The 21075-nt window shown below is 61.8% G+C and overlaps 2 protein-coding genes across 13 annotated transcripts in view; one reads left to right on the top strand and one right to left on the bottom strand.

Moving 5' to 3' along the window:
* Nucleotides 1-14465, top strand: part of TNS2 (tensin 2) — a 58953-nt gene extending 44488 nt beyond the window's left edge. For 6 of the 10 annotated variants that reach the window (XM_075915899.2, XM_075915903.2, XM_075915900.2 and 3 more), the window contains 12 exons: nucleotides 2243-3676; nucleotides 3969-4134; nucleotides 4555-5426; nucleotides 6670-6756; nucleotides 7500-7631; nucleotides 8418-8510; nucleotides 8944-9021; nucleotides 9487-9642; nucleotides 10075-10243; nucleotides 10580-10648; nucleotides 12098-12127; nucleotides 13138-14465. In XM_075915899.2, the coding sequence (XP_075772014.2) occupies nucleotides 2243-3676; nucleotides 3969-4134; nucleotides 4555-5426; nucleotides 6670-6756; nucleotides 7500-7631; nucleotides 8418-8510; nucleotides 8944-9021; nucleotides 9487-9642; nucleotides 10075-10243; nucleotides 10580-10648; nucleotides 12098-12127; nucleotides 13138-13279 (3428 nt within the window). In that variant the 3' untranslated portion in view covers nucleotides 13280-14465. Of the gene's footprint in view, nucleotides 1-2242; nucleotides 3677-3968; nucleotides 4135-4554; nucleotides 5427-6669; nucleotides 6757-7499; nucleotides 7632-8417; nucleotides 8511-8943; nucleotides 9022-9486; nucleotides 9643-10074; nucleotides 10244-10579; nucleotides 10649-12097; nucleotides 12128-13137 lie in introns of those variants that run through there. The other 4 variants (XM_075915901.2, XM_089774690.1, XM_075915908.2 and 1 more) reach the window with 4 other exon arrangements.
* Nucleotides 14466-16480: 2015 nt separating this feature from the next.
* SPRYD3 (SPRY domain containing 3) overlaps nucleotides 16481-21075 on the bottom strand; it is a 42401-nt gene continuing 37806 nt past the window's right edge. For all 3 annotated transcript variants that reach the window (XM_075915913.2, XM_075915910.2, XM_075915909.2), the window contains exons 10-11: nucleotides 20892-21049; nucleotides 16481-19756 (exon numbers count right to left, since the gene is read on the bottom strand). In XM_075915913.2, the coding sequence (XP_075772028.1) occupies nucleotides 19622-19756; nucleotides 20892-21049 (293 nt within the window). In that variant the 3' untranslated portion in view covers nucleotides 16481-19621. The remainder of the gene's footprint in view (nucleotides 19757-20891; nucleotides 21050-21075) is intronic.

The raw sequence follows: 21075 nt of genomic DNA, 5'->3' as shown, positions 1-21075 counted from the left end.
AGCACAAAGTTAATTTCAACTGGGAAACAGTAACTGTTTGTTTAGAAATCATCAAGCCTTGTTTCCAGGCACACTGCCGTCCCCACACTGGCTTCACAAACTTTCCGTTTTCACAACGCTGCATTTGTCTACTGAAACATCCCCCTTCTCCCGTTTTGCCAGTAAATTCCCAACAGGGATTGCTTTAGGGCCAGCTGCTCTCTCACACCATATGTACAGCACCTTAGCCCAGTTTGACCCACGGGAAACTGAGGTACGGGCCAAGAGCATGGGGCTCACTCTCTGTCATGCAGTGTGCGTGTGGCAGAGGCCAGAACTATCCCTCAGTCACCTGCCGTAACCCCAATGCCTGGAGTTCCAAATGAGAGAAGCCCAAACAAAAATTATGCACTGGCCAGGCCAGGCAAGAAGTTGCTCTTTGCCAGCCTGGTCAGGCTACAGCAAAACCCACCTCTGCAGCAAGAGCCAGAGTTTGTGTAGGACCTACTGTTTTAGAAAGAGATCCCAAATAATGAAGAGTGGGAAGGAGAGAATAGACTGTTTAAAAAACAATAAATGGTCTGATAGCTCCTTATAGACTAACAAAACATGTAGATGGTATCATGAGCTTTGTGACAGCTCCTTTGATTGAGGGAGGGAAGATTTGGGAATGGGGGGATGGGACATGGATGTCTCAAGCCACCAGATGTGTGGGAACATAATATTCACAGGATAGCTAGTCATTGGAATTAGTCTACGTGGATTCCTGAAGTTGTGTGTGTGTGTCTGTGAGTACAAGCGTGTGTTTCTGTCTGTGCCTCTGTGTGTGTAACATCTTGGAAGGAGAGTCTCTGGAGAGGAGTCCTGCTCTGTGTGTGTGTGTGTGTGTGTGTGCGCGCGCACGAGCATGTGTCTCTGCTGGAGATGAGCCCTGCTCTGTGTGTGTGTGTGTGTGTGCGCGCGTGTGTCTCTTTGCTAGAGATGAGCCCCTGCTCTGTGTGTGTGTGTGTGTGTGTGCGCGTGTGTCTCTCTGCTAGAGATGAGCCCCTGCTGTGTGTGTGTGTGTGTGTGTGTGCGCGCGTGTGTCTCTCTGCTAGAGATGAGCCCCTGCTGTGTGTGTGTGTGTGTGTGTGCGTGTCTCTCTGCTAGAGATGAGCCCCTGCTCTGTGTGTGTGTGTGTCTCTCTGCTAGAGATGAGCCCCTGCTCTGTGTGTGTGTGTGTGTCTCTCTGCTAGAGATGAGCCCCTGCTCTGTGTGTGTGTGTGTGCGTGCGTGTGTGTCTCTCTGCTAGAGATGAGCCCCTGCTCTGTGTGTGTGTGTGTGTGTGTGTGCGTGCGCGTGTGTGTGTCCCTGCTAGAGATGAGCCCCTGCTCTGTGTGTGTGTGTGTGTGTGTGTGTGTGTGTGTGTCCCTGCTGGAGATGAGCCCCTGCTCTGTGTGTGTGTGTGTGTGTGTATGTGTGTGTCCCTGCTAGAGATGAGCCCCTGCTCTGTGTGTGTGTGTGTGTGTGCGTGCGTGTGTGTGTGTGTGTGTCCCTGCTGGAGATGAGCCCCTGCTCTGTGTGTGTGTGTGTGTGTGTATGTGTGTGTGTGTGTCCCTGCTAGAGATGAGCCCCTGCTCTGTGTGTGTGTGTGTGTGTGTGCGTGTGTGTGTGTGTGTGTCCCTGCTGGAGATGAGCCCCTGCTCTGTGTGTGTGTGTGTGTGTGTGTGTGTGTGTATGTGTGTGTGTGTGTCCCTGCTAGAGATGAGCCCCTGTGTGTGTGTGTGTGTGTGTGTGCGTGTGTCTCTGCTAGAGATGAGCCCCTGTGTGTGTGTGTGTGTGTGTGTCCCTGCTAGAGATGAGCCCCTGTGTGTGTGTGTGTGTGTGTGTGTGTGTCCCTGCTAGAGATGAGCCCCTGTGTGTGTGTGTGTGTGTGTGTGTCCCTGCTAGAGATGAGCCCCTGTGTGTGTGTGTGTGTGTGTCCCTGCTAGAGATGAGCCCCTGTGTGTGTGTGTGTGTGTGTGTGTGTGTGTGTGTCCCTGCTAGAGATGAGCCCCTGTGTGTGTGTGTGTGTGTGTGCGTGTGTCTCTGCTGGAGATGAGCCCCTGCTGTGTGTGTGTGTGTGTGTGTGTGTGTGTGTGTGTGTGTGTGTGTGTGTGTGTGTCCCTGCTGGCAGGGACACACCCCACTCCCATAGCCTTGTGCCGGTCCGTGTGGCTGGCCCTGTGTGGGTGCGTTCAGTGCGCCTCTCCCTGACCAGGGCCTGCTGTCCCCTTGCCCACAGACGTGTCCCACACCCGCGGCCCCCTCGACGGCAGCCTCTACGCCAAGGTCAAGAAGCAGCGGCACCCGAGTGGCTTTTCCAGCGGTGGCGGCAGCCCTGGCAGCACGGAGACCACCCAGCAGGGCAGCCGCTTCCTGTCCATCAGCAGCGACTCCGGCCACTCCTCCATGCTGGCTGAGAAGCTGGACGAGCCCTCCCCGCCCGCCAAAGCACTGCCCACGCCGGCCGAGAGGGAGGAGCTGGACAGGCTCCTGGGGGGCTTCGGGGTCAAGGCCAGACCGGAGACCCCCAAGCAGCAGAGGGGGGGCTCCCCACCCCGGGACCTAGGGGGATACCCGCACAGCAACGGGGCCAAGGCCAGGGAGACGGCCATCTTGGAGGATGAGCTGGTGGAGATGAGCCCCTTGGGGCCGCTAGCGTACCCCAGCCGGCGTGCCCCAGCCCGTCACTGCTCCTGCCGCCTGGGCTACCGCTCACAGAGCTGCCCGGGCACTCACAGCCCTGAGAGGCTGCCCAACAGTGCCTACTACAGGCCCGAGGGCACCTTGGAGCGCCGGCGGCTGCTCTACAGCCCCAATGGGGCCCAGCTGCCTCCTGCCGAGGGCTACCCCTGCCTGCAACAGGAGGGTGGGCCTGGGGAGAAGCGACGGGCATATCGCTCCCTCTCTGAGGGCCTGCAGCCCCTCGCCCACCCTTACTCCTACGAGCTGTCCCACAGCCCTAGCAAGCGGGAGGACCTGATCTACAAGTCACCCGGCTACCGGGAGCTGGTGATCTTGGAGGATGAGCCCTTGTGCGATGTGGAGCTGTGCCCATGCCCCGACTGCCAGGAGAAGGCTCACGAGGAGGCTGGCCTGCCCCCCACTGCTGCCTTCTATGGCCTGCGTCTGGGCAGCCGTGAGCCTGAGGAGTGGGGTCTTGAGAGCGCCAAGTCCCCCCAGGCGGGGCACCCCAGCCAGCCCATACCCCTGCTGATGCCAGCCACCTATGGCCAGCGCAACCGGGGGCATCACGAGGTGTTTGACTTCGAGCCCGCCCACGGCAAGATGCCAGCGCACTTCGGCCATGGCTACCCTGCCCATGCCATGCCCAGCTCTCATCAGAAGGGCCACAAGGGTCTGGAGCAGAGCCTGGAATCCTTCCACTACCGCTATGGCCTCCCCTACCCTGCCCTGCTGCCCCATGGTGCCTACGCCTGCAGCCTCCCTGCCCACTGCCCTCAGCCGCCCTTCTACAGCCGGGCCCCAGCTAGGCCCTGCGGCTCCCCCCCAGACATGAGGCCATACACACCGGGCTACCACTCGCCCCCGTCTGGCTCGGTGTCCCCTGACAGCTCAGCCTACCCCGCCCCCAGGAAGCAAAGCCATGAGCCCCAGTTGCCGGAGACAGGGCAGGGCTGCCCATGCCCGGGACACCAGGACCGGACGCCCACTGGTGAGTGCCTACATGGTGTGGCCGGCAATCAGGCCTGGGGGAGGGGCTGGTGACTGGCTAATGTTGGGGACCGGCTAATGGCCCTGGGGGGAGAGGGCTGGTGTGTGGCTGATGCAGGGAGGGCTGTAAGTGTCTCTCTAGCAGCCATGGGGATGAAGGAGCTGGTAGTGGCTAAGAGGGGGTGGGTGGCTATTAGCCATGGTGGCAGGGGGCTAGTGTGTGGTGATGAGGGAGGATTTAACAGCCAGGGGGTGGGGCCTGCCTTTCACCCTGGCAGCTCTCCTCTCTCCAGAGATACAGGGCCCTAGGGACGAGGTTCCCTGGCGAGATGCCTCCGGCTCCTGCAACTCCCTGCGCCAGTCCCACCGGGAGGCTCATGCTGCCTGCCCCATACCCGCCGAGCTGCCAGGCCCTCCAACACCCCTGCACACCAGCAGCCCAGTGCAGAGCAAAGACAGGTGCGTACAGCAGCCTGCTCAGGGTGGGGGGTTATGGGACCACCCCCTGGGGAGAGCTGGCTCCATCCTGCCCAGCCAGACTGAGTGGGGAGGCATAGCAAGGCCCAGTGGCACGGGGATCCTAGGGGCAGGAGGGATCTCCCCACACACCATCAAAGAAGACCAGCTTCCCTGCCAGCCCCCCACATCCCATGGGGAGGGAATCAATGCCCCTGGTACCAGGTCATTGCTCCCCTAGACAAGCTGTCCCGGGGTGGAAGCTCCCAGCCCCTAGAAACAGCCTAGAGGGCTCCTGGGGACCCTGCTGCCCTGGCACAAGCTTCTTCCCTGCAGGTTCTCCGGGCCCTTTGATGGGGGGACTGTACCATGCCCTGGCTGGTGCCTAGGGTGATACTGAGGGTGCCCGCTCTGATTCCACAGCCCAGCGATGCCCAAAGGCGACACTCCATCTGAAAGCCTGCAGGGGAGCTCGGCGTCTTCTAGCCTTGAGGCCAATGCCCTAGCCAGTCCCAAGAGGACTCCAGAGATGAGTGCAGCCCTGCCGGGCGCTGTACCCAGCTCCATGCAGCCCCCTTCCCCCATACAGGCATGTGCCCACGGAACTGGCTCCCACATCCAGTCCAATGGGCCAGCCCCGAGGCAGCCATGTGTCCGAGCCCACAGCCCAGCCAGCCCACCCCCTGGCACCAGCCTATCTAGGGTGAACTTGGGCGAAGCCCTAGGTCACCTGAATGGCCACAGCTGCCCAGCAGTGTCCCCCGATCCGCCTCCCAGCAATGGCTCCCCGGCGCACCTGCTGCTCCCTGGGATGGCCAGGCTGCCCCAGCGCAGCCCCCCGGGCACGCCTGTGCACAGCCCAGCCTGTGCCGGGTGCAGAGCAACGACAACGCTCAGGAACCCAGCCCCCTGCAATGGGCACCTGCCCAGTGAGAGAGCTGAGCTGGCCCCGGGCACCCTAGCCCACTGCCCCAATGTCAGCCCCCTCCCAAGCCCCCTCAGCATGCAGCTGCCAACCCCTGGGGGCAGTCAGGCCTGCCCCCCCGACTTGCAGTGCTCCCCGACCCCCGCCTTCCCCATCGCTACAGTCTTCTACGCAGGCGGGGAGAAGAGCCCGCCTCCCCCAGGCTCCCCTAGCCAGGGCCATGCCCGCAACGCACTGCAGCAGCCACCGTTGCCTGAGAAGCGCCACACGCCAGTGGCTGGCAACTGGGAGAGGAGCTCGCCACCAGGACGGGGCACAGGGACCAACCACCACGTCACCTTCGCACCCGACGCCGCCAGGCCGGACTCAGGTTGGGGACCAACTGCACTGCGAGGGCAGAAGGACAGGGCAGGCCTGGCACCAGGGGGCCTTTTTAATTTTCCAGCCCAGAGAGTGAGGGTCTGAGCTGCCCCCAAACTAGCGCTCCTGCCCCACTCTGCACAGCGCCCCCTGCTGGGAGAGGCTGGGCTGGACTAGCTAGGAGCCCCACCCCCCACAGCCAGCGTTCCTGCCCCACTCTGCACAGCGCCCCCTGCTGGGAGACGCTGGGCTGGACTAGCTAGGAGCCCCACCCCCCACAGCCAGCGTTCCTGCCCCACTCTGCACAGCGCCCCCTGCTGGGAGAGGCTGGGCTGGACTAGCTAGGAGCCCCACCCCCCACAGCCAGCGTTCCTGCCCCACTCTGCACAGCGCCCCCTGCTGGGAGAGGCTGGGCTGGACTAGCTAGGAGTCCCACCCCCCACAGCCAGCGTTCCTGCCCCACTCTGCACAGCGCCCCCTGCTGGGAGAGGCTGGGCTGGACTAGCTAGGAGCCCCACCCCCCACAGCCAGCGTTCCTGCCCCACTCTCCACAGCGCCCCCTGCTGGGAGAGGCTGGGCTGGACTAGCCAGGAGCCCCACCCCCCACAGCCAGCGTTCCTGCCCCACTCTCCACAGCGCCCCCTGCTGGGAGAGGCTGGGCTGGACTAGCTAGGAGCCCCACCCCCCACAGCCAGCGTTCCTGCCCCACTCTGCACAGCGCCCCCTGCTGGGAGAGGCTGGGCTGGACTAGCCAGGAGCCCCACCCCCCACATCCAGCGTTCGTGCCCCACTCTCCACAGCGCCCCCTGCTGGGAGAGGCTGGGCTGGACTAGCTAGGAGCCCCACCCCCCACAGCCAGCGTTCCTGCCCCACTCTCCACAGCAACCCCTGCTGGGAGAGGCTGGGCTGGACTAGCTAGGAGCCCCACCCCCCACAGCCAGCGTTCCTGCCCCACTCTCCACAGCGCCCCCTGCTGGGAGAGGCTGGGCTGGACTAGCCAGGAGCCATCTACATCTCCATTGTGGCAAATATCAGGCCCGACCCCTTAGCACTGGAAGGATTTGCTAAGCCAGTTGCTGGGCCAGGGCATTTGTTTTTCTTCCAGTGTTTCTCGGTTCTGTATAAAGCAGCTAGGCAGGAAAACACAAGGCACTGACGCCAGGAGACAGCCCCCAGATTAGTAGGTGTCCCCTTGAAACATGAGCACACTTTTCTTTCACGCGTGTAACCCGATGCCTGCCATTCCCTTTCAGACACGCCGCCAGAGAGCCACAGCAGTGTCCAGTTTGTCCAGGATACATCCAAGTTCTGGTATAAACCCAACCTGTCCCGGGACCAAGGTACCGTGGGCGGGGGGGCACTTGATTCAGTTCCCAGGGGTTGGTTGGATTTGGCTGCAGCCATTTTATTTTGGAAAAACCTTTTCCTGGGGCTCTTCTCCTGTGTTTAGCTTTCAGGCTGACACTACAACCCAGAGGGCCAAAGCCCACCTGCTCTAACCACTAGACCAGTGTGTTCCCTGTGAGCTGAGCGCTTGGGCAGCTGCCCAGGAGAGATTCAAGAGCCACTTAGCTGATTAGCAGAGGGCCCACAGCCAGCAGCATGTGTTTCTACTGGTGGTGCACATTGTACATGCCTCAGTGCACATAACTAAATTATGCCGCACATGCATGGAAAACGTTAGTGGGAACATTTCATTAGAGCCCTGTATCTTTCCAGAAGCAGGGCTAGAATCTAGGAGACTGACCGCCAGCACCCTTGCTCTAATCACTGTCCCACCCTCCCATCTCACAATTGGGCATAGAAACCTGGAGTCCTGGCTCTTAACCGCCTGCCCAACTGGTAAGCTGCACCCTGGGCTGGAGATAGCCCATCGGATCATCCAGTGCACCAGAGGCATTCTCTGAGCTTGGCTGCTGGGCACTCCAGATAGTCTGTCTGGAAGGGCAGGCTGGGACATAGACTCCAAGTCCATCCAGGCCAGGCCCATGCAGCGGGCACCACCTGGGCATAAGCTGAACCCACGTGGGGCAGGTGGCAGCATGCCCCCCCAGCATGGCACAGCTTCTTCTCTCCCGAGCAGCCATTGCCCTGCTGAAGGACAAGGAGCCCGGCTGCTTCCTCATCCGTGACAGCAACTCCTTCCAAGGCGCCTACGGGCTGGCTCTCAAAGTAACAACCCCCCCGGCCAATTGCCTCACCCTCCCTTCCAAAGGTAAGAACGAGTCTGGGCAGCTGCCATCTGGGATGCACTGGGCCTGCTGAACAGCCATCCCCACCTGAGCTGCTGGTACATCCCCAATTATGGGGGGGGAAACTGAGGCATGGAGTGGGGCAGGAACCTGCCCAGTGAGCCTGTGCCAGAGCTGGGAAGAGAACCCAGGAGCCCTGTCTTCCAGCCCAACCCCCAGCTCTAGCCACTAGCCCCCTCTTCCCTCCCAGAGCCAGGCACAGACTCGTAGGCGACGTCTAGACTACTCGCCCTGTCGGCAGAGGGATGTAAATGAAGCACTTCGAAAGTGCAAATGAAGCCGGGATTTAAATATCCCGCGCTTCATTTGCATAATCACGTAATGGCGCTCTTTTGAAAAAGCGCTATTTCGAAATTGAAACAGCAGTCTAGACGTGGTTCTTTATCTTCGAAAAAGCACGCCATTTTCGAATGAACTGTGTTTAGACTACGGTTTCAATTTCGAAATAGCGCTTTTTCGAAAGATCGCCATTACGTGATTATGCAAATGAAGCGCGGGATATTTAAATCCCGGCTTCATTTGCACTTTCGAAGTGCTTCATTTACATCCCTCTGCCGACAGGGGGTGTAGTCTAGACGTAGCCTAGGGGTCCTGACTGCCAGCCCCTCGGACCCCTGCTCTGACCACTAGGAGCTGGTGCCCACCCCATTGCCAGGCTGCTCCCAGCCCCGAGGAGGAGGCAGGGTGTGGGGCTTTGGGGAGGGGTGTGGGTCTGGGGTGAGAGTCTTTCACCTGGTTCCCTGCCCCAGGTGACCCCATGGAGCAGCTGGTGCGTCACTTCCTGATTGAGACCGGCCCCAAGGGGGTGAAGATCAAGGGCTGTCAGAACGAGCCCTACTTTGGTGAGTGACAGGGGCACGGGGACTCCCCCACCTCCATCCACTCCCCTGCCCACCCTGCAGCCGAGCCCTGACGTGTTGGTCACCCCGTGGGCAGAGCAACTGGCACCCAGATCTGTCCCAGGCACTCAGCTTTGGGTTTCCAGTGAAGACACCGGTGCATCCTGCAACCCCTGCCACTCAGGGCTTCCTCCGCGCCCCCCCCCCCCCCCGGCACTGCCTTGCTGCCTGCAGGAGGCCTGGGGTGCATTGGGGGCAGCAGGCTGGAAGGGTGCCCAGATGGGTACAGAGGGAGGAGAGCGGAGTAGGGGCAGGTGCCAGAGAAAGGGGCTGACTGTGGGTGGGTGGGACAGTTGGGGGTGTGGGGCCGGGGTGGAAGCAGGCGCCAGGGACGGGGACTGGAGCAGGAGCAGCTGACTGTGTGTGTGCCCTGCAGGAAGCCTGCCTGCCCTGGTCTCACAGCACTCCATCACCCCCATCTCCCTGCCCTGCAAGCTCCGGATCCCCAACCGAGGTATGTACGGGAGAGGGGGTGCCCCAGCCCAGCCTCCGGAGAGCTCTCAGCCCCAGGGGGCCCTGCGCACAGCAGCCCTAGCCCCAGGGAGGGGGCAGCTCCACCACCATGCACGCCCCTCTGCCAGGGTAGAGGGAGGCTCCACCCTAATTGCATTCTCCCCAAGGGAGGTTTGAGTCCTGCCTGCTTCCTTCAGCCCTGGCCCTGCTGGGGATGCGCTGGGGTCAGGCCGGTACCCGACTGCTTGGACGTGGCCATAGGTGCAGGGCCTGTCTGCTCTGTGAGGGCAGCACACAAATCCCCCCAAACACGAGCTTGGTCTGTGGCCACATCCCTGCCACCAAGTCAGGCCGCCCAGATGTGACCCCAGGTGTCCTGGTGCCCAGTACGCCTCTGGCAGAGCTGGGAATGGAACTCAGGAGTCCTGACTCCCAACACTCGCCCCTCCCCCACTCTACCCACTAGGCCTAGGCTGGGAAGGGAACCCAGGCATCCTTGCTGTAGCCACTCGCCACACTACCTCTGTGTCCTTCTCTGGCTCAGATCCCCTGGAGGAGACCCCGGACGTGGCCATCCCCACCAACATGAGCACGGCAGCCGATTTGCTGAAGCAGGGGGCGGGTAGGTAGGGTGGGCCAAGTGGAGGGGTGGGGCTGGCTGCAGTGGCAGGGGGGGTCCTAGAAGACACCCACCTGCCCTCTCAGCACAGAGCCAAACTAGAATGGGGCACTGAAGCTTCATGCCCACCTACCCTGGCAGTAATAGGTGGCCTGACTGGGAGACCTAGACTGGGGTAGGCAGGTCTGTCCCCTGGGGTCTGCAACAGAGGGCCTGGGGGGGGGGTCACTGTCCCCAGAGGGGTGGGGGTCAGAAGGAGCTGGGGGTCAAGGTTGGGACCAGCTGGCTCCCTAATCAGACCTGTGGGGGTGGGCAGAGGAGGCCGGCTGGTCTGAGGCTGGGGACATGATGCTGTCCCGGCACGACTGAGGCAGGGGGGAGGGGAACAAAGGCCCTGGGGCAGCACCCGGCTCTGACGCCTCGTCGTTCGCCCAGCCTGCAGTGTGCTCTACCTCAGCTCCGTGGAGACCGAGTCGCTGACGGGCCCCCAAGCCATCGCCAAGGCAGCCGCCAGCACGCTCAGCTGCAGCCCCCGCCCACCCGCCTGCCTCGTGCACTTCAAGGTCTCGGCCCAGGGCATCACCCTGACGGACTATCAGAGGAAGTAAGTAACCCCCCCTCCACAGGGGCACATGCCACCCTCTCCCGATGGGCATGCCACGCCCAGCCGCCTATGGAGCAGTCCCACTGGGCATGCACATGCTCCCTTCTCCTGCCCTGGTCTAGAAGGAGAGCTCCTCAGCCCTGCACTTTAGGCGGCAACCCTTCCACCCGCTGCCTGCCATGGGGCATCAGGCCCCACTCCCCTCCCACGTGCACTGCCCCGATGCCCCTACACCGCAGACAATCCTTGAGGCCCCTCCTCCCATCCTCACGCGAGGGCCTGGGCTGCTTCCCCCAGGCCCTGCACTAACACACTGTCATTGCATTGCTCTGGCAGGCTGTTCTTCCGGCGCCATTACCCTGTGAACAGCATCACCTTCTGCAGCACCGACCCACAGGACAGGAGGTAATGGGCACTTACACACCCAAACAGTGGGTTCTGGGAGCACCCTCCCTCCTCCTCACAGCGCCCCCTGCTGGGAGAGGCTGGGCTGGAATAGCTGGGAGGTTCTCCACACAGCGCCCCCTGCTGGGAGAGGGTGGGCTGGAATAGCTGGGAGGCTTCCTCACAGCGCCCCCTGCTGGGAGAGGCTGGGCTGGACTAGCAGGGAGGTTCTCCACACAGCGCCCCCTGCTGGGAGAGGGTGGGCTGGAATAGCCGGGAGGCTCCCCACACAGCACCCCCTGCTGGGAGAGGCTGGGCTGGAATAGCCGGGAGGTTCGCCACACAGCGCCCCCTGCTGGGAGAGGGTGGGCTGGAATAGCAGGGAGGTTCTCCACACAGCGCCCCCTGCTGGGAGAGGGTGGGCTGGAATAGCCGGGAGGCTCCCCACACAGCACCCCCTGCTGGGAGAGGCTGGGCTGGAATAGCCGGGAGGTTCTCCACACAGCGCCCCCTGCTGGGAGAGGGTGGGCTGGAATACCAGGGAGGTTCTCCACACAGCGCCCCCTGCTGGGAGAGGGTGGGCTGGAATAGCCGGGAGGCTCCCCACACAGCACCCCCTGCTGGGAGAGGCTGGGCTGGAATAGCCGGGAGGCTCCCCACACAGCGCCCCCTGCTGGGAGAGGCTGGGCTGGAATAGCCGGGAGGCTCCCCACACAGCGCCCCCTGCTGGGAGAGGCTGGGCTGGAATAGCCGGGAGGTTCTCCACACAGCGCCCCCTGCTGGGAGAGGCTGGGCTGGAATAGCAGGGAGGCTCCCCACACAGCACCCCCTGCTGGGAGAGGCTGGGCTGGAATAGCCGGGAGGCTCCCCACACAGCGCCCCCTGCTGGGAGAGGCTGGGCTGGAATAGCCGGGCGCTCCATCCACAGCCAGTGCTCCTGCCCTGCTCCCCACTGCATCCTCTGCTGGAAGAGGCTGAGCTGAAGTACCCAGGACCCCTCTCCCCTCCCCCCGCCCCCGCATAGCATCCCCTGCTGGGAGTTGCCAGGAGCTCCCCCACACACAGCGCCCCCTGATGGGAGAGGCTGGGCTGGAATAGCTGGGAGGCTTCCTCACAGCGCCCCCTGCTGGGAGAGGCTGGGCTGGAATAGCCGGGAGGCTCCCCACACAGCGCCCCCTGTGGGAGAGGGTGGGCTGGAATAGCCTGGCGCTCCATCCACAGCCAGTGCTCCTGCCCTGCTCCCCACTGCATCCTCTGCTGGAAGAGGCTGAGCTGAAGTACCCAGGACCCCTCTCCCCGCCCCCGCATAGCATCCCCTGCTGGGAGAGGCTGAGCTGGAGTTGCCAGGAGCTCCCCCACACACAGCGCCCCCTGCTGGGAGAGGCTGGGCTCCACCCCGCACAGGTGTCACGTGGCTGAACAGCGCCAACACAATTTTACCTGCTGAGACGACTGTTTATTTTACTGCAGATGGACAAATCCAGATGGCACCACCTCCAAGTGAGTACAGCAAGGGGCTGGGCCAGCACTATAGTCATGGGGACAGGGCAGGCACCAGGAAGCTGTACTCTCCTGGTCTGGCCACGAGGCTGCCCTGGTGCAATCGGAGACCCTTCCTCAGCGACCTCTGCATGGCCCGGATGGAGGCTGAGCCCTGCACTTTGGGACCATGCACAGATGGGCCCAGACACCCTGCACCAGAAACTCTGCCACCCTAACCAATAGCCTGCCAGGCTCTGGGGCTAGCCCCTCTCTGGTTGTCCCAAGGTATGCGTGCTTCTAGCATCCTTTTGCTTGCACCATGTTTCTCTAAGATGGACATGGTAGGTCCGGGCTGGGAACTGGGGAGGCTGGGGTCAGTAGTGCTGGGCTCAGTGTCACCAAGCTGGGGTCAGCAGGGCTGGTGTTGGTGCAGTGGGGCTGGAGTGGCCCCTATGGGGTCAGGATTGATCTGAGGGGACCAGGTCAGCACCATGGGACCAAGTCAGTGCCATGTAGGCCTGCTTCTGCTCCCCATTACTCTCCTTCGGTGGAAGCCACACCCCCCCCCCCCCACCTGGAGAAGCCTGAGCCCACACATCCCAACCCAGAGGAGCCCTGGGCCAGCTGCAACCCTGCCACCCGTCCCTTCCCAGACCCCAGCTGCTCTGGGGAAAAGTGTCTTCAAAAATGTTTTTGACAAACCCTGTGCAGGTTCCAGGGCGGCTGAGCAACAAACACACCTGGGTAGGGTCTGAGGCAGGGAGAGGCGGCGCAGCTGCAGCTGGCCTGGGTCTCCCCCGGCAGCTGAGGGTGAGGGGGGCCCCCCCAGGCAGGTGGGGGCTGGGGCAGGCCAAGGGATTCCCTGGTCAGCAGGGAAAGAGGGGGGCTTGTGACCCCAGCCAAGGGAAGGGACTGGGGGGGCGCAGTGCTTGCTCGAGTTCAGGGCCTGGAATTGTTTTCGTTGAGCCGGGCGCCAAGGGGGCCAGCTCTCTGGCCATTTCGCTCCAGTCGCCTGCCCTCCCTCACAGGCTCTTCGGCTTTGTGGCTAAGAAGCAGGGCAGCCCCTGTGAGAACGTCTGCCACCTCTTCGCCGAGCTGGACCCTGAGCAGCCTGCCTCAGCCATCGTCAACTTCATCACCAAGGTCATGCTGGGGATGCATAGAAAATGAGCCGAGGAGACGTGGGCGCTGGCCTTCGCCCACAGCCTGCAGAGGGCGCCAGCCCCGCACCTGCCACGCTCAGCCAGGCACAGGGGCTGGGCAGCAGGAACCCTCACTCAGCCTCTGGCCTGGGATGCGGGCGCCGGGGACAGCTTCTGCCACAGGCCCTCGGCCTCAAACCTCCATATTGAAGGAAGGGGAGGGGGTTGTTTGGTGGCAGGGGAGGGAAAGCTGGAGCCAGACCTGATCCCGTGCTCCCGTCAGTGGGGAGAGGGTTTCTTTTCCAGCCCCCCACCCCCAATCTCGGCGCTTTAGCCCCATCCACTCCAGCAAGTGCAACCCAAGGCACCTTCCTAACTGGGTGTCCGGTTCCGCCTCACACCCTGTGGTGGCACCTCAGGGGTTAATGCTCAGGGCTGGTGATCTCAGGGGTGCAGGATCCCAGGAGCCAGTGGGGGACATGGACCAGGGAGGCAACCGGGGGCTTGCAGAGGGGCCGAGGGATCCTGGAGCTGGACTGTAAGAGCTGAAGGAGCAGGGATGGGAGCCTAAGGCATTTGGTAAGGCCAGGGTGTGTTCCAGGGGCCCACCCAGCCCTGCCTAGGGGTGCCAGGCCTCTGAGCTGAGGAAACGGGAGGGAGATCACGGTCGGGCCAGGGCCACAGCACAGGAGTGGAGAGCAGAGCCAGCATAGTCTAGGGGGTGAGAGCTGGTTGGGCTGGCAAGCAGGACTCCTGGGCTTTAGCCCCAGCTCTTGGAGGGGCCTGGGCGCTAGAGCGGGTGGTGGGGCTGGGTACTAGGACTCTGGGATCTAGTCTGCTGGGCTGTCAGTACTAAGGTGGGAGGCAGAAGCAGGTTGTCCCAAGGAGGCCCAGCAGGGCTTCCAGAGCCCCAAGAGGGACAGGCCTTTGTTTGGAGCAGGAGCTGCTGGCCATGGACTTGGGCCAGCCAATGCCGCATAGCACCTGCTGCTACCAAGCCCAGCTGGGGCTAAACAGCTGCGTGTGGCCATAGTGGAGGGCTCATGGGAGCAATGGATCAAAGCAGAGCAGAGTCCTCTGAGGCAGAGAAAAAGCTGCATCCAGCCTATGCTTTCTAGTGCGGGGCTGGAGTCTGCCCCTCATGCCGGGGTGGGTGGGATTTCATGAAGGGAAGAGATCTATTTTTGTCTAATAAAGAATTTCTATGAGCTTCAGTCAGAGATCTCTCTACTCGCTCACCCTGAGATGTACAGCTCTGCTGGTCTGCCTCATCCAGAGGCGTGGTCATCAGTCAGGTTCCAAGCCAACATCCTGAGCAGTGAGATGAGGGCCAGGCTGGAGAGAGCCCAGACGTGCTCACCCCACCCCATCGCTGACCTCTAAAACACCACTGGCCACTCCCATCGCCAGGCAAGAACTTCCCCCGCCCTCCCCAGCAGCATAAGCCTATGCATGGGGCATGATGCAGGGCACACAGAGCTGCTCCCTTCCTTGTCCCCAATCAGCATGAGCCTGCAGCTCTTCCTGCAGTCAGCAAGAGAGCACCTCCGGCTGCCCCACTAGCTATTCCACCTGGCTGGGCCTCTGGGCTGGAACTAGCATGGGCCAGGCCTTGGCTCTTGCTTCCAACAAAGCGCACAAAGATGATGAGCGGGAAGTTGCCTGCAAGTGGCGACCACCCCAGAACGAGGCAGCACCTATGTGGCCCCATGACAGACAAACTCCTCCACATCGGGCAGCCCGAGCTCAGGCTGGAGGGTTCAGATTGCCCAAGGTGGGGAGGTAAAAATCAAAGCAGCAGGCGCCCTGGCAGAGGTGCCATGGTTCCAGGCAGCTCTTTGGCTGCTCAGCTTTGGGGGAATTCAGTCACTTCAGCAGGAGGGGGCCATGGGCCACTGTCCCTGCAGTAGCTCATTCCTCGTGGGGCCTCTCTGGGATGGTTCCACTGCAGGATGCAGCAGTTACAGCCGGGGGGTCTGTGTGTGTGTCTTGGCTCAGCCTGATTTAGACAGGACCCTGGTTTAGGGCATGCTCTAGTAGCCTTGGGAAGAAGGGGAAGCCAGAGATGCCCTGACAGACACAGAGCCAGGATCAAGCAGGGCAGCAAATCAGTCATACTCAGCAGGATCCTCCACAGGGCAGGAAACAAACAAACAAACAATTAAATTGCTATTTAAATTATACTGTTTTCTTTTTAAAATACTTGAATTTAATACAAAACATGTGAAGGTCTAAACTGCTTCTACTCTCTGCAAATACTGAAATCACAAGTACTGAACTGCTTGCAAAAACTCGGCATTAAAAGGTGCTGTTACCATGGAATAACTCGGGGAAGGAGGTGCACGTAACTTTGGCGGGCATGCTGTGAACAGTAGGATCTGCACTAAGGGTTGTTTTTGTTTAACGAAAATAAAGTTCCTCTGCAGTTTTATGCACTTAAGGAAATGCCAGTTACCACCCTAATGCAGCTTGCCACACACAGGCTATGTCTACACTGCCGCTTTTTATCGGAGGAAGGTTCGCAAATGGCACGCCGCAGTTTGCCTACCTTTTTCTGATAGTTTTGTCGGAAGAGGCTTTTCCGAAATTTGGCCTGTCAACACTGGGCCAAATTTTGGAAAAAAACCTCCTCTTTTGGAAGAGCCCTTCTTCCTTGTGGCACGAGGAGGACAGGGCTTCTGAAAGAGCGTGTCTGCTCTTCCGCAAAAAATGCCAGAAGAGCAGTCGCATTCTCTGGACACAGTGGAGTTTTTCTGGGATACCTCTGCCATCCCAGAAAAACCCCAAAGTGAATTAGCTGGTAAATATGCAATAGCTCATTCACCATTTTCTATCGTACTAAAAAAGTAGGTAATAAGAGTCAAAACATTCAACGTTGTAACTGCTTAATGAAATGCCTCTAGTGTGCCCTCCTAGCCAGCAAAAGATGGACCAAATCCAGAGTCAAAGTGCTGGTCAGTTGTAACGCAACCCGTCTGAATGGTTCCACAAGCTAATACAAATGCACCTTTCTGGAGCACAAGGAGAAGTGGATTCAAATCGATGATTAACACTGACTTTCTGCTTGGTGATTCAAGTCAGGATTTAAACTGTTGATTTGAATTGATCCAGCCTGATCCACTGCCCACGACCCAGCTGTCTGCCACAGTCCTGGCTGGCCATCACGCCTCAAAGCCAGCCAGAGGTGGCACCACGCAGGGCAAAAGACACCAGGAACCAGACACAGATAAATATGGAAACGCCATCTTTAGTGAGCGCATATAAAGATCTCGGTATGTACAGACGTGAAGGATGGAGAGCACAGACTGGGCATCTCACCCTGGATGGTTCAAAACACTCAATTCCCCCTAGGCACAAAGTCCAGGATTCGCAGCTAGCAGCAGCTCCCATCCAGACAAGGGGAGGGGCCAGGGAGATCAGCCCCAAACAGGGTCCCAAGCCACTGGATTGTGCCCTCCCCTGGCAGCCCCTACCTGGCCAGCTGATCTCTGCCTAGCAGCTAAGGGCTGCACCCCGACCTAGGCTGAGGGTTCACAAAGGCAGGGCAGGGGGGAGACAGTTTTACACTCCACAAGAGCTGGTAACAGTTAAGCAAAAGCAGCACAAGCACCTTGGCCCTGTGCGCGCGCAGCCCCAGGGCCACAGCCTGCCCCACGGCCATCCTCACAGACACCTCCCCACAGGCCGAGGAGTTTCCAGCTGCGCAGGCTGGGGCAGTGTGGCTGGGAGAGGCCCTGGCCACAGCATCCCACCAGGAGCCATGGAGAGGAGCAAAGGCACCTGCCCCAACACTAGCTGCCAACGAGCCCTCACATGCCCCCTGAATTCACTCGGCCCTGATCAGAGCAACCCTCCTTGCTCCCTGTAGCCCTGAGCTGAGACACTGGGCTGTCCCGTGCGCCCTCCTTGGTGGGGCCCAGGTGGATTGAGTCACCATCCACCCCTCCCCCACTGGCAGCAGGGCAGGACCAGCATTAGGAGGGGCATGTGGGAGCTCTGGGGCAGGTGCTGAATAGACACTTCCCCCAACTTCCACACCTCACCCGCCTGCCCAGTGTAGTAAGAACCACTGCCATGAGCCAAAAGCCCCAAAAGGAGAGGGAGGGCAGGGTGGGAGAAAGAGACGCGGGCGTGTGTGTCGGTGAAATGCCCCATGACTGCAAACGGGGGTGGGAGGGGGAGACGCGGGCGTGTGTGTCGGTGAAATGCCCCATGACTGCAAACGGGGGTGGGAGGGGGAGACGCGGGCGTGTGTGTCGGCGACGTGCCCCACGAGTGTGAACGGGGGTGAGAGAGGGAGATGCAGGCGTGTGTGTCGGCGACGTGCCCCACGACTGCAAACGGGGGTGGGAGAGGGAGATGCGGGCGCGTGTGTTGGCGACGTGCCCCACGACTGCAAACGGGGTGGGAGAGGGAGATGCGGGCGCGTGTGTCGGCGACGTGCCCCACGACTGCAAACGGGGGTGGGAGGGGGAGATGCGGGCGTGTGTGTTGGCGACGTGCCCCACGACTGCAAACGGGGGTGGGAGAGGGAGATGCGGGCGTGTGTGTCGGCGACGTGCCCCACAAGTGTGAACGGGGGTGAGAGAGGGAGATGCGGGCGTGTGTCGGCGACGTGCCCCACGACTGCAAACGGGGGTGGGAGGGGGAGACGCGGGCGCGTGTGTCGGCGACGTGCCCCACGACTGCAAACGGGGGTGGGAGAGGGAGATGCGGGCGTGTGTCGGCGACGTACCCCACGACTGCAAACGGGGGTGGGAGAGGGAGATGCGGGCGTGTGTGTCGGCGACGTGCCCCACGATTGCAAACGGGGGTGGGAGAGGGAGATGCGGGCGTGTGTCGGCGACGTGCCCCACGACTGCAAACGGGGGTGGGATAGGGAGATGCGGGCGTGTGTCGGCGACGTGCCCCACGATTGCAAACGGGGGTGGGAGAGGGAGATGCGGGCGTGTGTCGGCGACGTGCCCCACGACTGCAAACGGGGTGGGAGGGGGAGACGCGGGCGCGTGTGTCGGCGACGTGCCCCACGACTGCAAACGGGGGTGGGAGAGGGAGATGCGGGCGTGTGTCGGCGACGTGCCCCACGACTGCAAACGGGGGTGGGAGAGGGAGATGCGGGCGTGTGTCGGCGACGTGCCCCACGACTGCAAACGGGGGTGGGAGGGGGAGACGCGGGCGCGTGTGTCGGCGACGTGCCCCACGACTGCAAACGGGGGTGGGAGGGGGAGACGCGGGCGCGTGTGTCGGCGACGTGCCCCACGAGTGTGAACGGGGTGGGAGGGGGAGACAGGGGTGACTGCGAAGGGGCGGGGGTGACTCTGATCAGGTCTAGTGGCCTCTGGGAGTCACGACATGGCAGGTGGAGCCCCAGAGGCCTGGCAATCCCTAGGATGGGAGTCAGGCTGCAGTCCAGGAGCTGGAGAAGGCAGCTGGCTTGGGCCCATTTCTCAGCTCCCTGTGGGAAGGTCTGCTGACCGTGGCGCCATCCCCTCTACCAGCCTGACCCAGCGCCAGGGCCCACAGCAGCCAGCATTTGCTTGCCCTGACCCCCTAACCCCTGATCGCAGAGGGAGGAAGAAGGCAACATAAGACAGCTGGGAGGGTGCAGGCATTGGCCTAAGGGGCAAAGGAGGATGCCTGGGGTATGGTTCATTAGCATGTGGGGTGGGGCTTGGGGCCGTCAGGACAGCAGGAAGAGGCTTCAAGGGCCCAGACCCCTGTCTGCAAGGTGCCTGGTCTCCTCCTACCTCTCTCTGGCCAGGGCAAGCCAAGCTGAGGCAGGCAGAAGGCACAGCTCCATCCAAAGGCCACGGGGCCGTAACACCATCTATGGTAAGGGGAGGGGCCCGAAAGGGGCAACGGGCTGATCGCCCCACACTGCAGCTGGGGCTGATGGGACAGGAGATGGCACAGGTCAGGCTGGTGCTCAGGCCAGGTGCCAGCCATGGAGATCCCTGTAGGAGAGCTGCAGCCAGACAGGAAATTCAAGCAGAGGAATCTCACCGGCTGGGGGAGGGGCCAGCCCCACCCGGGGGTGGGAATTGGGCTGCAGGCTGCACCCTCTCTGCACCTGGGCTGGACAGACTGGGCCCCAAGCCTGGGACGTTGTGACACCAGGAGCCTGCCCATGCTGCCGGGGCAGTGCTAGGATCTTCCCCAGCCCCACACTGTCCCCGCTGCAGCCTGCTAGGGGCCAGGGCAGAGAAGGGCTCGGCGTGGAGCCAGACGGGATAATACATGGGGCACGGGCAACAAAGCGCTGCCCCCTGCAGGCAGAGGCTCAAAGTGCAAGGGATTCGAATGACGAAGACAGTCCTGGGGCCAAGCCCGAGAGCGAGCAGTGGGTGGGATACGCCCCCGCCCCGATCTCCTAGCCGCTGAGGGGATGTAAATCCACCTTGACCTTCTCCCCACTGCTCAGCATCCCAATGGTGGGGAAGAAGCCGCCACCTGGCACCACCGCATCCTTCTTGCCAATGATCTTCCCGTTGCGCGTGAAGAACACCTGGGGAGACAGGCCGGCGCCATGCAGTTAACCCCTTCACTGCCAAAGCATGGCCTGTCCTTCGCCCCACAAGGCCCCCCACCCTAGTACTGCCATGGCATGGGGCTCCTCACTGGGAGGTGCCCAGATCTGCAGTGGTCACTGGTACCTGCCCCTTTGTCTGCGGAGATGCTCCCAGCATGCACTGCACCCCCAGATGGACACTTTCTGCAGCCTGGCCTCTGCTAAACGAAGACCCCACAAACCTCTGGTGTGCCCCAGGCTGCTGCTGTAGCCACCCCATGCCCTGCAGGAGCTGGAAAGCCTGGGGAGAAGGCCCCTTAGGACAGGAACCTTCCCAGGCTGAGCGCCCCCAGCAGGCGAGTATGACAGCTCAGCACAGGGTGGGAGGGCAGGCAGGCCAGCCAGCCAGGGGGACCCTACACAGCCAGTCCCAGCCTCACCAGCGGGCCACAGAGCCAGGTGTGGCTGGGCGTGGGGCTAGGAAAGCTGGTTCCTCGTGGCACAACCTGGAACGGGAGAGCATTGCTGGCAACAGGCACAAGGGGGCGCCTCAGGCCAAGGCAATCCCACTGGCTCCTACCCAGCGGGGCCAAGGGGCTGCGGGGGCAGAGGCCAGCTGGGCGCTCTCAGGGGCTGGGCACTGCCCGGACAGTTCCAATCGACTCCAGCTCCGCAGGGAGAAGCAGCATGCGAACGGTGCCCAAGTGTCGCGCATCCCGGACAGAGCCACCCAGTCACCCTTGGCAGGGCCTCTGGCCCCTATAGCCTGGATCCCAGAGGGACCTTGCTCTCTTCCCCCCGCCCAAATCCCTCCAGCCCCAGGGCCTGGAACTACCCCTCGACATGTCCCCGCTGGATCACCCTGAACATTCCCCCCCCCCTCCCCCCCGAGTCATCCCCCAGGCATATCCACCATGTCGTCGTCCCCAGCCATTCTGGTCCCGTGGCACATCGCTCAACTGTGCCCCTGGTCTGTCCTCCTACCCCCACCACGTCCCTCCCTAGAACCACCCCAGCCCCAGGATATGGCCCCTTCTTTGTCTAAGCCCCCCTCAAACCACCCCACGGAACAGCCTCACCCCATCCCCATGGCACAAGTCCCAGCTAGGTCCCGACAAGGCCCAGCTCTTACCACCACTTTCTTCCCTTCGTGCTCCTGTTCCATCTCCTCCACGTCCTCTTCCTCCTCCTCTTCCTCCTCCTCGGCCTCCTGGTGCAGGTACATGACATTCCGCACACCCCGCAGCTTGGGCTTCAGATCCGCGGTGTCGCAGCTGTCGTCACTGTCGCCTGGGGAGCCACATCACCCCAGGGGT

The sequence above is a fragment of the Pelodiscus sinensis genome, chromosome 31, assembly GCF_052426305.1.
Source record: "Pelodiscus sinensis isolate ZL-2025 chromosome 31, ASM5242630v1, whole genome shotgun sequence".
Taxonomy (NCBI): Eukaryota; Metazoa; Chordata; order Testudines; family Trionychidae; genus Pelodiscus; species Pelodiscus sinensis.
This window is presented reverse-complemented; position numbering and strand designations above follow the sequence as displayed.